This window comes from Psammomys obesus, unplaced genomic scaffold, assembly GCF_907164565.1.
Source record: "Psammomys obesus unplaced genomic scaffold, mPsaObe1.curated_primary_1811, whole genome shotgun sequence".
NCBI lineage: Eukaryota > Metazoa > Chordata > Mammalia > Rodentia > Muridae > Psammomys > Psammomys obesus.
In genome coordinates, this window is record NW_026596234.1 from 886,458 (window position 1) to 905,225 (window position 18,768).

General features: G+C 50.1%; 1 protein-coding gene across 1 annotated transcript in view; it reads right to left on the bottom strand.

The window, feature by feature from the left end:
* The window catches only part of Col20a1 (collagen type XX alpha 1 chain), a 34,490-nt gene extending 18,505 nt beyond the window's left edge, over positions 1–15,985 (bottom strand). Inside the window, exons 1-14 of the mRNA XM_055596200.1 lie at positions 15,980–15,985; positions 14,431–14,519; positions 11,845–11,955; positions 6,911–7,054; positions 6,506–6,661; positions 5,141–5,299; positions 4,524–4,643; positions 3,891–4,055; positions 3,151–3,303; positions 2,761–2,930; positions 2,191–2,320; positions 910–1,055; positions 700–823; positions 173–309 (exon numbers count right to left, since the gene is read on the bottom strand). Coding sequence (XP_055452175.1) covers positions 173–309; positions 700–823; positions 910–1,055; positions 2,191–2,320; positions 2,761–2,930; positions 3,151–3,303; positions 3,891–4,055; positions 4,524–4,643; positions 5,141–5,299; positions 6,506–6,661; positions 6,911–7,054; positions 11,845–11,955; positions 14,431–14,509 — 1,794 coding nt within the window. The 5' untranslated portion in view covers positions 14,510–14,519; positions 15,980–15,985. The remainder of the gene's footprint in view (positions 1–172; positions 310–699; positions 824–909; positions 1,056–2,190; positions 2,321–2,760; positions 2,931–3,150; positions 3,304–3,890; positions 4,056–4,523; positions 4,644–5,140; positions 5,300–6,505; positions 6,662–6,910; positions 7,055–11,844; positions 11,956–14,430; positions 14,520–15,979) is intronic.
* Positions 15,986–18,768: the final 2,783 nt, after the last annotated feature.

An 18,768-nucleotide genomic window follows, 5' to 3' on the forward strand; every position in this document is an offset into this window, starting at 1 on the left:
ATGGATAAGAAGGCTAAACAGATATGGACTTAAGGTGTGAGCAAGAGGGAGGAAGATGATGTGGAGTGAGAGCCTAAGGAGACTAGTCTCCCCGTGCCTATGTGAATGCTGGATCTATCTAGAATTCTTTGTCCCCCAGGAACTCTTGAAACTTTTGGGCCCCAGCTCTTACCTGCCCAGAGTGGCTGCCATCACCAGAGACATAGCTGACCTTGACCAAGCGCACAGGCCTCTGGGCTTCCCAAGACACACGGGTTGAGTTGTAGTTCACATCTGAGAAACTCAGGTGCCTTGGGGGTCCCAGGACAGCTGCAGAGCACATGAGGTCTCAGGAGCTGGCATCCCTACCCTTGAGACTAGGAAAAGGATGAAAAGTACTGGGCCTGAGGGGCATATGGGTCGTTCAGAGTTATCTGTGGTCTCCTACCCTGGAGAAAGTTAAAGAACAGAGCAGGGTGACTGCCTGTGGGTCCCAGACCCTGTGGGGGTTGAATGACCCTTTTCACAGGGGTAGCCTAAAACCAACTGAAAACACAGGTATTTGCATTACTATTCATAACAGTAGCAAAATTACAGTTATGAAGTAGAAACAAAAATAATTCTGTGGTTGGCGTCACACAACATGAGGGACTGTGTTAAAGGGCCATATTATTTGGAAGGTTGAGAACCACTGTGCTATGGGAACAGACGGACACTCACAGGTCCTGGCACGGATGCTCCGGGCCTCACTGGCCTCTGGTCCCCAAAGGCTCTGCACTGAAACCTCATATTCCTGGCCTGGCTCCAGGCCATCCAGCAGTACTTCAGGCTGTCCCACATGTACCTGTGAGGGACATGGTGACAAAGTCTGCTCTTAGCACTAAGCCCCACCACCTGCCCCAGCCCAGCCTCCCTTTCCTCACCTCTTACCTCTCTCTTTCGCTCCTCCCCAGCGGAGGCAGCCAGTGAGTACCGCACCAGGTATTGAGTGGCCCCCGCAGAGGGCTGCCAGGTGAGGCGTAGCGTTCTAGGTGCCACTGCAGCTAGAGTCAGTGCCTCAGGAGGGGGCAGGGGTGCTGAGGAGGGGATGACCATCAGGGGAATCTCAGGGGAGTTGTGGCACATGCAGAACTCATAGACATGGACAAAGGAGGCCTATTTCCAGTGATAAAACTTTGAGCAGGTAGGGTTACACAGATGGGGCACAGCCAGGTAGGCAACCCCAGTCAGAGCACAGGATTCTAAGTCACATGTCCCAAATGTCAGTGGGCTGTGCTTTTCAGCTCACAGTTCCCAGGGAGCCAGATCACCCTGTTGGCCTAAGGCAATTTGCTACAAAGGTGGTGAGGGATGTGGCCCGTAGGTTGAAAGAGCCTCACACAAAAATCTAGAAGCAGAGAGTTGCAAGGGCTGGAAGAGGGACCTGAAGTGTCAATGAAGTGTGCAGTTTCCTTTTGGGAATGATGGCCTTGGTGTAAATAGCCTTAATATACTGTTCTTTTTTGTTTGTTTTTCTCTCTCTCTCCTATCTCTCTCTCTCCCTTCCTCCCTCCCTCTTTCTCTCTCTTTGGTTTTTCAAGACAGGGTTTCTCTGTGTAGCTTTGGCTGTCCTGGACTCAATTTCTAGACCAGGCTGGCCTTGAACTCACAGTGATCCATTTGCCTCTGCCTCCCTGAGTGCTGGGATTATAGGCATGTGCCATCATACCCAGTTTATGTTTCTGTCTTTTAAGACAGGGCTTCTCTATGTAACCCTGGCTGTTCTGGAGGTCACTGTGTAGACCAAGCTGGCCTTGAACTCGTAGAGATCTACCTGCTCCCATAGGGCTGTGATTAAAATTGTGTGCTAAGTCCTGAATAGACTAACAGCCATCCATTGTCCCCTGTAAGTGGGTGAGTGTGGATACATGAGTTCTATCTCAGTGGAGCTGTTAACCAGGAATCATTGCAGTTCCAGCAGGAGCTGAAAGTCAGTGGCATCAACCATGTACTGTTGGCAGTCAGGATGGGAGCCTTAGGACATCATAAGCAGCAGTAATGATGAGCCATGATGCGACACCATGGTGTTCAAAAGAGGACACCAGGGCAATAGAGGCTTGACCTCAAGCCTCCTTTGGCTTGTGGAAACACTTCAGACCCATAGTTACCCATGGTCATGCCCTGCTAGTAACATCCCTAAGGGGTAGGACTAGACAAAGGTTACCCCTCTACCTGTGGTTGCCCGGCCTTGCAGGCTCTTGCCAATCCCACTCTCATAGACAGGAAGCACAGAGACCAAGTATTCTGTGTTGGAGGTCAGGTTTCGAAGCTCCATGGATGAGACAGGCCCCTCTACCACCATCTGGGCAGAAAAACCCCATCAACAGGGTGTAGACTTGGGAGACATGATACTGTCATCCTGAGAGACTGAGTCCCCACACGGAGCAGAGCAGCACCAGTCACCATGGAGACAGGTGAGACTGTGAAACTATCCATTTATCTATCAATGTGTCATCAAAATCATATCTGGTGTCTGCAGTCACTGCCCAGCACTCCCCACTCTGACTCTGTCTGATGAGGCGCATCTGTGTGTAGCTACCTACTCCCAACCCCACCTGACCCCACCCTCCTTGGCTCCCCTTCCTCATGTGTAGGCCTTCATTAATCATCTGTAGGCCTTCATTCTACTGCTCATCCACAGCTCAGAAGCACTCACCTGAACCATGCTGGTAGAGTCCTGTCAGCTACCCCAACTCCCAAGGATGGTCTTAGCAGAGGCTGAACCAGGGGACCCCCTCTTACCTCCTGGGCGGCACCACCCCTAGAAGGCTGCCATACAATTAGATACTTGAGGGGTGGGTATAAGGCTGGAGTCCAAGACAGGTGGACACTGGATGAGGTGATGTGGGTCAGAATCAGTCCGGTGGGCATGGGGAGGGGCTCCAGGACTGGAGTAGCTGCTGCTGGTTTGACTACGAGGAAAGGTAGTTAGGGACCAAGCAAGCACATCCATCTACCCCTCCCCTGGTGGCCATGTAAGGAGATACAGGGAGATCTCCCTATACCCACACCCAACATATCCAAGGACAGAAAAGCCCCTGGTTTAGGTTACACACCCTCATGGGCCATGAAATTGGCTCGATATAGCTTTAGCCCTCCTGTCCCTCAGTCACTGTGGTGCTGTGTCCTTACCTGGGCTCCTGCCCTGGATTTTTTGGCAGATGAGACGGCTGAGCAGGGCAGCTAAGGTGGCTAGCTGAGGGAAGTCCAGCACATTGTGGACAGTGATGTCCAGTGGCTGGGATGCCAGGATCTTCAGTTCAGACTCATCGGCATTCTTCACGCCTGCTTTGGGGAAGTGTGTGGCAACAGGAACGGGCCGCTCTGAGACTTTCAAGGGCACAAACTGAAGCCCTATGTCCTAGATCCCATGGAGTCTCGATGGAACACAGGACTAGACCAGGGGAAGCCAGTGTGCTTAGCTCTGGGAGCTCTGGGGGGCAGGCCAGGCTATGTGCATGCTGGTGACACATGTGACGTTTCCTTCCCATCAAAGAGAGTGCGGGGAGTGTGGTTAGCACTCCAGAGAGCGCCTGGAGCAATTTTTGCTGTATAAGCAGATAAGGAAGGATTGTCAGGCACAAGGACAGCTGCCAGGCAGCGGACCCATTTGAGGGCTATTTGCAGTGTGAGTTGGATGGTGGTAGGGAGTTGGGAGTGTCACAGCAAGGGGGGAAGGGGCGGATGGTGCTGCGTGGTGTAGCTGTGCACCTCTGTGGAGCAGGACTTACCCTCTGGGCTCCATGGGTGGAAGCTGTAGGCACCCAATTCTTCAGCAGAGATGGTAAAGCCAGAGTGCATGTGTCTGTGACCCAGAGCCCACCCCAGCCATGAACATTCCAGCCCAGGGCCCAGGCACTACCCAGGCTCACCCACGGCAAAGACATCAATGTCCTGATCCTTAAGGATGCGGGCAGCTGTATGCACATCATCCTGAGACTTGCCATCGGTCACCAGAATCAACACCTTGGCAGCCTCTGGACGCACACCTGCTGCTGGCTTCAGATTCTGCCCCAGCACATGGGTTAGGGCGAGGCCTTAGGAACATAAGGGACAAAATGATAGTGGTGTCTCCTCCTCAGGTGCCCTCTCAACCATAGCTGATCCCGGCGCTTGATCCCTGGGCTCTCTGCTCACATGTCTTATCTGTCCTGCCTTGCCTGGCTAAAAGCACTTGGGATCAGGGAGAGCTCCTCCTGTGATGGGTACCCATGGTTCAGCAAGGCCATGGCTATGTCTTCTAAGCCACCTGGAAGGCTGGCAGTGCAGCTGAGTGGGGCCAGACAGAAGCTGCCTATGGTCAGCACAGACCCTTGCTCTCAACAAGGTGCCCAAAGTTCCACACTTTTGCCAAAGGGTGGGGTGTGTGGTGGTGGCAGATTTTGCCCTCTAAAGTGTGAAGTGGGCTCACCCACCCATCACACAAATTTTTAGGGGTAGGAGGGTCATAAAGGGAGGTTAGCAAGAGGCTTCAGAACAGCCAAACCTCAAGGCCAGGGACGTACCTGTGAACGTGTTTCCTCCCTTGTAGCTTAGGCTGTGTACTGCTGCCAGCACTTGCTCCTTGGTGTGGAAGGAGTTCAGGTCCCACTCGGTCTGGGGATCTCCACTGTACTGAGTCAGACCTGGGGATAGGCTCTGGTTGCTGGGCTGAGGGTTTTTTTTTTTTGGGGGGGGGAGGGGTCGTTCTCCAAGCTTTGCATCACTGGGGGTGGAGCAAGAGTGTTAGGCAAGTGCTGCACTACTGCGTCCTCAGTGCCAGGGCTCAGTTCTGAAAACCAGATCCACAGAAGTGCCTGCTCTGGGTACAGCCTTTGGGAGTCCCACTCTCGGGAAAAGACATACTTTCTGGGCCCAAGGTCTCTCCAAGTGGTATCATCAGAGGCTCTGACTGGGAGCCAGCCATTCTTGCAGACCATAACAACAACACTGGTTCACAGGGAAAGCGAGCCAGTCCCACGAGCTGACCCAGATCAAGTGGGCTTCTGTCAGACAGGTTGATGGACCTTGGGAGGCCGTAGCATGCCTTATCCTTTTCTGAGAGCAACTACCACCTTTCTGCTGCTGAGGACTTAAGAAGTCCAATCTCCCTCAAGAGCAGAGCAAAGGAGGTGGTACCCACCTACTTGGACTTTATCAGGTCCTATTTCAAAGGGTGTGATGATGCTGGCCAGGAAGTCTTTGACCTGCTGGAAGTGTCTGTGGCCGATGCTCCAGGACCCATCCACCAGGAAGATTATATCAGCAGGTGTTGGAGGTGTGCAGTGGAACTTAGGGTCAGCTGAGGCAGGCAATAAGGGGTGAGGTACTAGGGGAGGCCACAGACCTCCCCCAGGATACCTGAGGTATTAGAGACCTGACTGCAGCCCTCAAAATATCCTTCCCTGGGATCTTGGGGTGGGGGTGGGGTGTCAGGGTTTCCAAGGACTTTGTGTCCCACCAGACTTAGAAAAGTCCTCGTGCATCCCAGTTTGGGGTTTCAGCTCCTCTAAATCCCTTCAAAAAGGACTGATCAGAGTCTCAGGTCTAGGAGTCACCTCTGCCTTCTAAGGCCCTGGCAGCACTATGTCTCAACCTGGCAATTTAGTTCCTGGGCTGAGCAGGCTTCAGCACCTACATTTCCAGGCCTAGATGCCTGTAGGTGGCCAGGGAGTGTCAGAACCACAGACAGTCCAACCTGGGCAAACTGGGAGGAAGATCAGGTAGAGCCCTACCTATCTGGTAGGACTACTTTTGTGGCCGCAGACTCTTCCATCACCCTAGAGTTCTTTGTAGATAAAGTGCCCCTATGTGAGGCCCTCTATAATTTGACAAAGATGACATCAGGTTAGGCCTCAAGAGATTTCTGAACCCAGCCAGGTAATTCCTCTGTGGCTTCTGATCCTCAGTTCTAAAGGGAGGTGCAGGCCTGACTGTAAGGACCTCAGTGGTGGGTACCGTTGTACTAGAAGACTCTATCCATAGCAACATAACAGGGAACAGGGACTAGACATGATGGGGTAACACCCTAGTCTGAGGACAGAAGTTTGGTCTCTGATGTAGAAGGAAGCATCTTCCTGATACAGTGGCAGACAGGTGGAGAGCCTCCCTCCACCCTGCCTCACAGTACGGAGCTTACCTAGCTTCCCTTGCTTTCCCACCGAGTCTATAGTATGGCTCTTCCTCTCCAGGTCTGTGGTTGGCTGAGTAGGATCTTGTACATCAAGGCCCTGCTTGAGTTTCCTCAGATCCTTACTGGCCACTCCTGGAGGTAGGGTGAGGGGTCACAGCTGCTACCTCTCAGATCTAAGCTAGGGCTCTGGAGCAAAGACCACCTGGCCCCCGTACATGAGATTAGAAGTCCAGGAACATGATGGGTAAGCCTAAATTAAAGCTAGAACATGTGGTCAAATACAAAAAAGAACTTCTGGCCACGTGACAAGGATGCAAGAAGCTTCAGAGGGCTCTCCCCTCCCCCAGGATTTATTCTCACTCTACTCTGACCCACCAAGAATGGGCAGGTCCCTGCTTGAGGTGGAAGGGATGCTGGGAGCAGATGTTTTCTCGGGGTTTGGGACCACCAGAGGGAAGGAGGTAGGCTCCAGGGTGGGTACCACCAGCCTCCGGCTGCCTCTGCCCAAGGAGTGGCTCTTCAGATCCTCAACTGCGGAGAGGGGAAGGGGAGAAGGGGAGAAGGGGACTGTGAGCGGGAGCAGGGGCTTGGGAGTGTGTGTGCTTCCTGGAAGGCCAATCCGTAGACCTGTCCACCTCACAGGAGGTGAGTGGCAGTGTCAGGGACAGGACCCAAGCACTTCACAGGCAAAGCGCTTCAGGCCACAAGCCCAGGCCACAGACTCTCAACCCGGAGGCCTTCCACCCACGTCCACCCCTCTCTGGGTGTAGGAGGACTTACTCACAAACTCCCTTCGTGCCAGTAGGACAGGCCCAGAGTCAGTGAGCTCGAAGATCTGCAAGGTATAGCCCTTGGAAGGGCTGAGGCCACCCACCGTGGCCTTGGGGGTCTTGGTGGTCAGTATCAGCTCCTGCTCCAAGTCCCCTAGGTGGGTGTGGAGAGTTGTTGAGGCTGTTAACTTTTCTACACATGAGTGCACATATGTGGGTTGGTGTGCGTGCATGCTAACGTGTGTGTGCTGCACATGTTTGTGCATGTACATCTGCAGATGTACTGTGTGGGGCATGCATGTGTGTACATGTGGATGTGAGTGAATGTTTGTGTTTGTGTGCTGTGTGTGTTTCCATACATATATACATTACAAATATACAGATGGAAAGTATGAATGTATGTGCTGTGTATGTATCTTAAGGTGGTATTCATGTATGCATGTTCATGTGGATAGGTGAGTGTGTGCACCACATGTGTGCTTTGCATGCATGTAGGTACACAAATGTGTGTGGGTACATAGGAGTTATGTGTCCTTCATGCATGTGTGCTATATGGGTATACGTGTACATGAATGTGTGTGCATATGGGTACGTGCGTTAGGTGCCTTGAGTGTATATATAGTATGTATGCACATATGTGCGCACATGTGTGCATGGATTACATACACAGCACAAGAAATCATCGAGACTAATCCCTCTTGAAGTCAGGGAAGAGAAGGGGATGAGGGTCAGATAGGAGAGTAAGGGATGGGAAAAGGAAAGAAGTTCTGCAAAAGAACCTGCCTTGTGGGAGAGCATCTACTGTTCCTTCTTTGGAATGCTGTCATCTAAAGATAGGGATGGATTTCAGCATTAAAAACCAATCATAGTGGTACTCTCCTTTAGTTCAATCACTTGAGAGGCAGAGGCAGAGGCAGAGGCAGAGGCAGAGGCAGAGGCAGAGGCAGGCAGATTTCTGTGAGTTCAAGACTAGTCTTGTCCAGGCTGGCCATGGCTATCCAATGAAACCCTGTCTCAAAATAAAACAAAACAAAAATCACATAATTCCAAAAGGACCCTGTTCTATCTAGGGGCAGGCAGGGTGCAGCTAAATGTCCTTGCAGTGGAGTCTCAAAAGATGCCTAGACTTATGGACATACTCACAAAGCTTCCGTGTCTCAAACAATGGGGAATAAAAGCACTTCCTACCTGGGAAGAACAGAACACTGTTTCACACAGTGGGCGGTCCCCAGACCTGCACCAGGTCCCACAATAGGCCATAGCCATGCAAGGAGGCACAGGCCAACATGTTTCTGTTGTTTATAATAATACGTTTTAGCAGCAGAAGATAAACTCAAGCTGGGTGAAATCCAAGCACTCAGGGAGCACGGCAGGAGAATTATTGAGTTTAAGTCTAACCTGAGCTATGCAGTGAGATTCTGTCTCAAGAAGAAGAAGAAGAAAAAGAAAGAGAGAGAGAGAGAGAGAGAGAGAGAGAGACAGAAAGAAATGAAATGAGGCTTCTAGGACTGAAGCCACCTTCACAGATATAGGCTAATGATCAACTACCACATTGAAAACATGTTATGAATCAATATATCTGCAGACTCAGGACTCATGAAGCAGCACAGATAGAGGCGTGATGCTTGGTGGTTGCAGCACCACCCAGGAAAGGTGGTACAGCTGCTAGGCTTGCCACACATATATAAGGATGTCTGCTGCTGTCTCCAAGGTGGGCACCAGGAGAGGAGGAGATAAGTAACTACCAAGCTCATGAAGACATGAACTCCTCACCCTATACCTGCTAGCCAATCCTAACTTTACAGTAAGAGTAGAACACTGTGGCAGCCATCTGTGGTGCAGTAGAAAGACCCATCCCACTAGCAAATATAGGCCACCTCGAACCTGACCAAACTCTAGGTTCCAACTACCAATCTTCAGGAAACACAGGGTAGAGAGAGGGTCAAGTCATACTGCATCTAAAGATGCCACTGCTAGACAAGGACATGGGTATCTGGCTTCTCCTACAAGTAAATACGAAGGGAAAGGGAGAGATGAAAATTATGAGAGGCACAGGAACCAGCAAGATACATGCTTCAGCTGGGCATGGTGGTGCCTGCCTCTAATCCCAGCACTCAGGGAGGCAGACACAGATAGGTTGCTGTGAGTTTGAGGCCAGCCTGGTCTGCAAAACGAGTCCAGGACAGCCAAGGTTACACAGAGAAACCCTGTCTCAAAACACAAAACAACAATAAGAAAGATGTATGCTTCACCAGGAATGTGGTGCTTCAGGCCACACCTGGCAATTTTAGTACTCAGGGGCTAAGGCAAGAGGGTTGCGAGCTCAAGGATAACCAGGGCTACACAGAAAGACCCCATTTTGGGGGCAGGAGGATGTGTAGCATCGTTTGGGGTCCTAATTAAGACTTTCCAATTATTGTATGAGCTGAAGAGTTGTAGTTTTATTTGGAGGGATATTGATGGCATTTGTTTTGAGTTCTTTCTTCTTCTAGGTAAACATAATAAAATATTTACAGTCAGAATTGTGCCATGTTTCAGATTTGCTTTAAGGTAATGCAGCACAGAAGGGTGACAAGGAGGAAAACAAAGTTGTACTGGCCACATGTTACCCATGGGGTTTAGTGCCCAACGTCAGGCTCCATCACACTGTGCTGCCTTCCAGATGTTTACATTTTTCCATAAAAATATTAGACCCAAAGAAGCCAAGAAGAGAATAAAAATGTAATACAAGTATATCAAAAGAAAATAAATTGAAAGATTGTAGATTTAAACTCAAGTAAATAGGGGGCTGGAGAGATGGTTCAGTGGTTAAGAGCACTGTCTGCTCTTCCTAAAGGACCAGGGTTCAATTCCCAGCACCCACATCAGCTCACAACTGTCTGTAATGCCAATTCTAAGGGATCTTGACACCTGACACTAATGCACATAAAATAATTAAACATTTTTTTAAACTTAAGTAAATAAATTACTTTGTTAATGAAAAATAGATAAAATGTTTCAACTCAAAGACAAAGATTGAGGTTGGAAAGATGGCTCAGCATTTAAGAGCATGAACTACTCTTGTAGAGAACCGAAACCCAATCTAGGAGGCTCACAGCTGCCTGTAACTTCAGATCCAGCAGCATCCATCTCTTCTGGCCTACGAGGACACCTGTACTCTCTCTCTCTCTCTCTCTCTCTCTCTCTCTCTCTCTCTCTCTCTGTGTGTGTGTGTATGTGTGTGTGTACACAATTTTTTAAAAAGACAGTTTGCCACATTGACTGAAAAGAATGCTCCGGGTCAATATTCATTCCAAAGCGTTTCTATTTTATTAGCATTTTATAAGATATCTTTTAGCAGCTGGGAGTGGTGGCACATGCCTTTTTTAATCTCAGCACTCAGGGAGGCAGAGGCAGGCAGATCACTGTGAATTTAAGGCCAACCTGGTCTACAAAGCAAGTCCAGGAAAGCCAAGGCTACACGGAGAAACCCTGTCTCAGAAACAACAAAAAAGAGAAAGATATCTTTTAGCTTTATTGATTCACTTTTTTAATGTTTTTTTTAATAACGTATTCTCTTTTCTATCATTTCCTTCTAGTCTACCTAAATTTACTTTTCTATATAACTTACTATGGATACTTAAATTCTTAAGCTTTTTTTTTCCTTTTTTCATTTACACCAGGCCTCATGCTAGACAGATGTTAGCACTTAGCTCCATCTCCATCTCTATAATTTTTCTTTTGTAACTTATGGAGGTAAAGCTATTAATCTTCCTCTAAGCCGCAGGAGGAAAAAAGAAACAGCATCCATGTAGCTCCAGTTGTCCTTGAACGGGGTTCCTCTTGACTCAGCCTCTGAAGTATTAGAATATAGTTGTAACCTTACAACACCCAGCTTGTTTTACGCCTTTCCTGTGTCATCATGACCTTGTCCCAGTAACTGGAGGACTAACTGGGGTTCGGGCAGGCTTCCTTCTCACATGTTCACTGCATGCAGGATCCAGGCGGTCCTAAAGCCTCTTAAAGCTCTAGGACTCATTCTGAAGGCAAAGTGTCACTTTTTCAAAGCCTATGTCCTAGGCACTTTCTGTGTTCTCATGATAGATACAGGAGAATACAGAGGCCTTTCCAACTGCACCTGCTCCATGTGATCATGGCTGACAAAGGAAAGGAACACAGAAATGATAGATGTAGCCCTGCCAGAGGGTGGGAGCCACAGATGATGTGGGGAGCTGCCGACTGGGGCAGGCTCAGCGACTGCCTACTAACCATCTGAAGTGTCATTCCCACTGCTTTTTTCAAGTGGAAAGCCTTGGTCCTGAAGGAGATGTAACTGAAATGCACTGTCTTTTATATCAAATCATTAAATGAGACAAAGGAGATTCCATCTTTTTGTCTTGTTTTGTTTTGTCCTGTTTCTCTGTGTACCTTGCTGTCCTGGAACTCGCTCTGTAGACCCAGCTGCCTCAAACTCAGAGATATGACTGCCTCTGCCTCCCAAGTGCTAGGATTAAAGGCAGGAGCCACCACCACCCAGCTAAAAGATTCCATCTTTAAAGAAATGTTTTTGTTTTTAAAAAGGCATGTGGGAAAAAAGTTCCTGTCCATGCCTTCAGCAGTTTTCTAAGTTTGTGCTCAAGGTTGCATCCTGCTCTCAAAAGTTGCTCTTTGCTTATCAACTATGTTGCTTTAAGTTAGCCAATCTGTAAGAATGTAAGAGCCAGCTCTGATCACTCAGGGTCAAGTACAAGATTTCTTTGGTCAGAAACAAAAGCAGTGAGACCTCTGGCTGGGTGTGCTCACTTGCTTAAGCTTGGCTACGCACCGTTCTGCAGAAGTAAAACTGTGCTTTGCCAAAATACTTTCGATTGTGTGGTCATTTGCTTGAGCTCCTGGACCCATTTCTAACAGTCCTAACAGGGGGAAGAGAAGAGAAAGCCTAGTAGGGAGATGTGAGCGCCATACCTGCCATAGGCGTCACCTGCACCAAGTAGCCAAGGCCACTTCCCTCCGTTTCCCTCCACTTCATCTGCAGCTGGTCTTCAGGCAGTACCGCCAGCCTCAGACGGCCACTTACTGTAAGAACGGGATCGGAGTAAGACAGACTCATCAGAAACCAACGGACTACCTCCTACTTCCAGGGAGAGGCCTCCCCTAAGATGTCTGGAGAGACACAGCCCCACCTGTTGTCTCCAAGAAGATCTGTGGGGGAAACTCCCACATCCTTGGGATCTTTGAAGACAAGGCCACACTGATAGCGTCAGGAGGAGGCAGTCTAATTCCACTCAAGGGGGAGCCCCCACTGCAAAGGAGCTTCACGTCAGCACCCGGGAGGGAAGCGTACACCTTGTGATGACTGGAGTTGCAGAGAGGAACAGCAGCTGCCGGCCCTTTGCCAAGGGCCCTGACAGCTGTCTTGGGTCTCACAGTTTCAAGAAGGATGTAGAAGCAGCCATACGCTCCTCCCCCATCCCTGCCCCAGCTGCCAAAGTCATGCTAGGTTGATGCATCCCTTGTGGGCAGATTGGACAAAGGACCTCAGCTGGGAATGTAGTAATGGCTGTCTGCTTCTGTGCACACGGTGTGTCTGTGTACACCTGTGCCTCTATGTGGGCACGTGGAGGATGCACACTGTGCTCCAGCCCTCATAATGGGAACAGCGGTATGACGGCTAATGCTGTCAGCTTGGCGGAATCTAAAATCACCTGGGATATCAGACTCTTGAGTATGCCTGTGGGGATTAGCTAGGTTTTGTTAACAATGTGGGGGAGACACATCTTAACTGTAGATGAGGCTATTTCTCTGTCAGGGGATCCCAGACTATCACTGAGAGAGTGAGTTGAGCACTAGCGTACATTCACTCGTCTGTGCTTTCTGACGGTGGATGATACAAGGTGGCCGTACCTTGACTTTCGCACCTTGATGATTCCTTGACCCAAGAGCTAAAATAAACCCTTTTCCCTTAAGTTGCTTTTGTCAGCACTTTGCCACAGCAAAAGGAAAAGCAACAAAGACAAGATAATTCTGTCGTGGAGTGGGGTGTGAGGGTGGGGAGGGGGACCCATGATCCCTAAGAAGGTAGGGCCAAGTAGGGTCTGTGCTAACCTCGCAGGAAGCTTCCGGACTCTGTGTGCGGGCAGCTATTTTTGGAAAACTCGGACAGAAGACCCTTCTAGTCTCTTGGGGCACGGGAGAGATAGGCAAAGACTGAGGGTGTCTGGGATCAAACAATGACCCATTCAGAATGAACTATTTCCGGATGGGCTTGGCTGCTCTGACAGCGACCTATTGAAAGGCAAGAATGTGTCAGGATGAGGTGGGGGCTCTGACAGGCCAGCTGTGAGCAGCGTCCCCCACTCTTGGTCATGAAGAGCCTTCTGTTTTTCCCCTCTCTGCAATGTTTAGGGGCTTTTAGAACTTCCCTCTCAGAGACAGCACAGGCACGCTTCCCTCCCTAACCTCAGCTGCACCTCCCAGCTGGTGGTTGAACATGCGGGTCCTGCCTCCACACTTGGAGTCTGAGGCCCCAGGCCATCCCAGCCATGCAATGGTGGCCTGTCATGCTGAGACCTAAGTGGAGGGAACAGCGCGATGGTGGGTCTTGCAGAATCACTCTAAGTTGGTCATATAGCAAAAGCTTCCTTCTAGTTGAAACCCTAGCCCAGAAGCCCCACCTTGGGGATTCCTCTGTCTAAACAAAGGGAGTTGCAGGAACCTGCCAAGTGGCAGTCAGTCACCTCCCTGGGCAAGAGGACATGCTAGGAATTGAAGTCTCCAGGCTAACCTGAGTTGGAACCACTTCTAGTAGTGGAAGAGATGTTTTTAATCTGGAGGAGGCTAGACCTTGGTGTAACCCCAGAAATAGATTCAAACCAGTCCGGTGTCGTGAGAAACATACATATTGCTCCTGGGAGCTAGATGTAGTCATGAGTGTGGATACTGTGGTGAACACAGAAACACGCCTTCCAGGGACCCACATGATCCAGCAGCTCCACAGGAAGGAGTCTACAACACAGACCTTTCCCAAGCCCTGTGCATATTCCTTGGAAGCCAGAGAAGATACTAGGGGAGATCTTCCCAGTGGAAGTAACTGGAGTGGCCAAATAGGAAGAGACCAGATGGAAACTCTTGTCCCAAGACTTGTACAGAGAAGGGGGATGCACCAACTGTCTAAGACAGTGTAGGAAAGCTTTCTCTTCCTAGGAAGGAGGAGGCAGGAGTCTTGCTCTCCACTAGGCTGTGTGTGCTGTCTCAAACCACACTGAAAAGAATACAGAATAACTAAGCAAAGCACTGATACAGGAATAAAATTTGGAGTATGCCAGTAATCTTGGGAAAGCTGAGACAAAAAAAAAAAGACTCCTTAAGCAAGACTGAAAGACCACTGAGCCAAAGGTCAAGGCAAAAGCTGAGAATGAGGACTCTCCACCTCTGTTCTGCCAGCATGTCTGTTGCTGTAACAGGTCTTAAGTAGGCGTTTAATCTACAGGGAAGGCCAAAGGCTTGCAGCAGGGTTCCTCCTGCAGGCAGTGGGAGCATTGTCTTCCTTACCTTGTCCCTGCCCCAGTGCCAAGGTGGTGCCCAACAGCAGCCAGAGGCAGAAGTGGAGGTGGGAGCCTTGGAGGCTCATAATGAGCAGCCTGTGGGAGGAGAGGCCACAGCCCTTCACCATTTATCCATCCATCTGCCCCCCCAACCAGAAAGCTAGTTCCCCACTCATTCCCACAGACCAGCAGGATATCCCCACAGACACATATGGTGTCCAGAGGCCTATGGCTTGTCATTATGGGATGTTGATGAAGACAGGATCTAAGACAAGCACTGGAGCCATGCTGAGGGGTGCTGCTGAACACAGGACCCTGAGCTGCACAACCTCCTGTGTACTCCAGGTACCCTCTACAGGAAACAATTCTCCCTGAGCAAGGTTCAGTCCAGCACACCTGCCCATGCCCCTTCTGGTGTTTACATCCACAACAGATATACACAGTGGGGATCAGCAAAAGTGATAAGATCCTGAGGCCCCAGCAGCCCCACACAATGTCTGGGATTGGCGTAGAGAGAATCTTAACATCAAGGTCCTCAGATTGGGTGGCTTGCCCTTAAGCAAAAGGGATAGGAGAGACCAAATTCTGATTAGAGCAGAAGCAGGCATACCAGGAGACACTGAGTAGGGATGGTGAGTACTGGGGAACCCTTGAGACCTCTCAGAAGTTGGGAGACAATGCTTGAAAGAGAGACCAAGAGTCCACTGCCTAGGGGCGGCACTTTGAAGGAGGGAACACAAATGTGACCCAGTCTGGAATTCATGAGCCTGAGGTGGCAGGAGTCAGTCCTGAGGAACCCAGATCGCCACCCCCACTGAGCAAAGGACCTGCAGCTGCACAACTTCTCTCTTTGCTCAAGGGTACCCTCTGCAGCAAATCCAGCTCTCGGTGAGCAGGGCTTAGACCAGCAGGAAGGCTGCAGGCTGATACACGGAAGAGCAGCAGTGCACCTGTGAGCTTGGGGGCAGGGAGGGTTGTCGAACGACCCTTTCACAGGGATTGCCTAAGTCAGTCAGAAAACAGTTATTTATATTATGATTCATAGCAGTAGCAAAATTAGTGATAAAGTAATAACAAAAATAATTTTATGGTTGGAGGTCACCACATGAACTGCATTACAGGGTTGCAGCGTTAGGGACCATTGCTCTAGAGTATATATATATATGTGTGTGTGTGTGTGTGTGTGTGTGTGCGTGCGCGCGCACATCCATCAGGTTCTCAGTGCTATGGCCTACTGTCCCCTTACTACAAAGCGTCAAACAAATGGCCCTGCCTCCTAGACTCATTCTGAAGCCAGACCCCTTCTTACCTCACAGCCAAGGTGGTCACAGTTAATGAACATAAGATTCCCTCTGCTGGACACTAGCCCTTTTTTTATACCCACAATTCCAAATGTCACCTGAGACCCTCACAGGATCCGAAGAACCTGCTTAGGTCTCCAGACCGTATTTGGCTCCTCTGCTTCCGGGGTCTTAGCACTTCCCCAGTCTTTCCCGAGCGGGTTCTCTGGTGGTCCCTCATACACCCCACCCCAGGGCCATACATGAATCACTAACCTCCTGCTCCAAGAATAGTGTTCCTCACGTCCCAATACTTCTCGGTCTTGCTGTGACAAGGCTGGGGCTTAAGAAAGGCTCTCTTCCCTGACGTCACCACTCTGCCCGCCCTTAAGTCTTTTCCCCTCCCCTCTATATGCTGCTGCCTGCATTGTGTATCCAAAAATGAGATGATGATCCCAGCACAAAGGACCCATTGCACATCACACTGGGAGTCTCACCAGAGGCAGTAGGGAACAGCAAGATTGTCCAACAGGCTTCCTGAGAATAAAGGCCAGTGTGTGCGGCCCTGAGTACGCAGCATTAGGAGTCTGCCAGCAGCCCATCTGGGGAAAGGACCTTGAACCACTTAAGAGTTGGGGATGGGGTCCATGACCTCTGTTCCCTTCCTTCCTGTTTACCCAAGAACCCGACAAGTGTTTACTAGGAGCAGGGCCATGCCCACACTACTCCTACCTGGGATACCCCTGCACTGTCTCCTTTCATGAGCCACTCTAGCCTGCCTGGGTTAGGAAAGTTCTGCCCTCAGCAAAGCTCTCCTGATATACTTTGAAACCCCAGGGCTCAGCTCCTACAACTCTAGGCAAGCTGGCTCAGCAGACCAGGCCTGGGATTAAAGAACCCCTGCCCCAGCTCTATGGTTCCCATGGGAGTCCAGTGCTGCCTCAGCTGTTTTCAACTACACACTGGCTCCATCCCACCCTAGCTTAGCCTGATCAAAGTCCTGGCATCCTCATCCTTACCCACCCTTAGCCCAACAGCCCAGCTTGATTAGGGGATCTAGAACCTTTCCTGTCTTGAAGGACCCTGTGGGTCTCCCTGCTGAGTTGCTCAGATCTTGGGATGTTTCTTGAGGCTGGATGACTTATGTTCCACCTGGTCAGAGGTCATTCATGTCTGTGTGAACAGCAATTACCAGTTATCTCCTTCTTATATATTCTTCTCTGAGCTGAATTTGCTCACCTGCAAGCTATGCATGGCTGCCAATTGTTCACAGTAGCCCCTTGTGCAATACCACCCTTGCTAGGAGACAACCAGAGCTATAGATGGCCCCAGGCAACTCTGGCCAATAACAAAAAACCAAGCAAGGGGCACATGGAAGGGATCCTAGCTCTGTTCCTAAGGCTCCCAACAAACCCCACAATCTGGAATCTAGGCTCAGTCTCTGCAGACCCTCACATGGTTGGATAAAGGTCATCCCAGCAATCTCTGGGTACATGCATGTGTGCCTACAACACACAGGAGCCTTGAAATACCTACGTGCATTGAGAATCACCTGGCACTCCTCTGCACTGTGATCCTCAGGTGGGCTACACTGTATTTTCTACCTCATGCTACTTGGAAATGCCATGAAAGCCCTTGTACCAGCCCAGTGGTCCTGCTTCCCCTATACCTAGCAATGTCATGAGTACACCCAATGCCCATGCTCGGGGATCCATACCATAACCCATGCATACTAAACCCAAAATGGAGTGCCCTCAAGCTTGCTCATCTTCCTCCTGGACCACAGTAGGGAGGGAGTGACAATACAAGTGAACAAGGCGACTGTGATGACATGGCTAGCAGGCACTCAGAATACTGTCTTGGTGGTTTCAAAAGACCAGGGTTGACAGAAAGTGCCCCTCTGGTCTGGCTGGTGTTTTGGGCAGGAAGTCTGGAGCAAAGCCTGACTCGAGAGACTGATGCATCCCCCACAGCTGGCCAGTAGCTAAGATCAATCTCAGCAAACCAAGTACTAACTCCGTGCAGGACACTTGGAGGGAGACCCTGCATCAGAACTCCTTGGCTCACAAATCTCCCTCTGCAGGCCACACACAGGGGCTCCATACTTTCCCACTGGCCATCTCCCACCCAAAGTCAAGAGGATGGAGGACAGAGGCCACCTCCCCACCTGCCCCAAGAACGTGGAGTTTCCGGAGGAGTCCACCACCCAGGCTACTAACATGATCCAGGAATGGCTGTCCACCCAAGCCACAGGCTGAGAGCCTGTCCAAGACCTCCTCTCCAAGCTACCTGACCAACTAGAGAGGCAGCCAGGGCTGCTCAGTCTCTTGCTAGGTCACCTAGGCCCAGATTGTCTGACTTAAGTCTAACTGGGCCTCCCTGGAGCCTGTCTGGCAAGTTCCCTATATACAGGCTTCAAAAAACAGCCAAAGGCCATAGTAACTTGCCCTGGGCCTTACTCACCCTTTCCTTTGAGGGGTTGTAAAAGTGGTATGGAGAACCTTGGATTATGTTAAAAAGCCTCAAAACATACAGTCCCTCTATTTATTGAACATAGCACCATATTCAGAAACTGTAGGTAGATTTCCCACTCCTAAGTGACCTGGGGCAGGCAGCTTCCTAGACCAGAACCAAATGCAGGTTCCATTCCACTGATAGCACTTTATGTCCACTGAATCAAGGTCTCTGCTCTGGGAATGTTCCCGTATTCCATGAAGGTCCTTCCTCCATGCTCAGACTTCCTTGGCTTTAGGTTGACTTTCTGTGTGCTCCCACAAACTGTGGCTTCTCATTCCAAGTTTCTAACCTCTGATCTTACCTACCTGTGGTTGCTTTCCTGAGTATCTCCCCTTGCTTTCCTAGCTCAGAGATGTCCTGTGACCTGACTACCAAGTAGTGTTGTCGACTTGAGGACAAAGCACCCAGAAGAGCTGCCCAACCCTAAAGCCTATCAGTTCTGCAGAGAACCATGAATCCCCAAGGTGGGACAAACATTGGGACTTTAGGGCCCAGAGAGCTCAAAACCAGAAAGTAGGAGCAAACACGAAACACACAGACCACAGAAC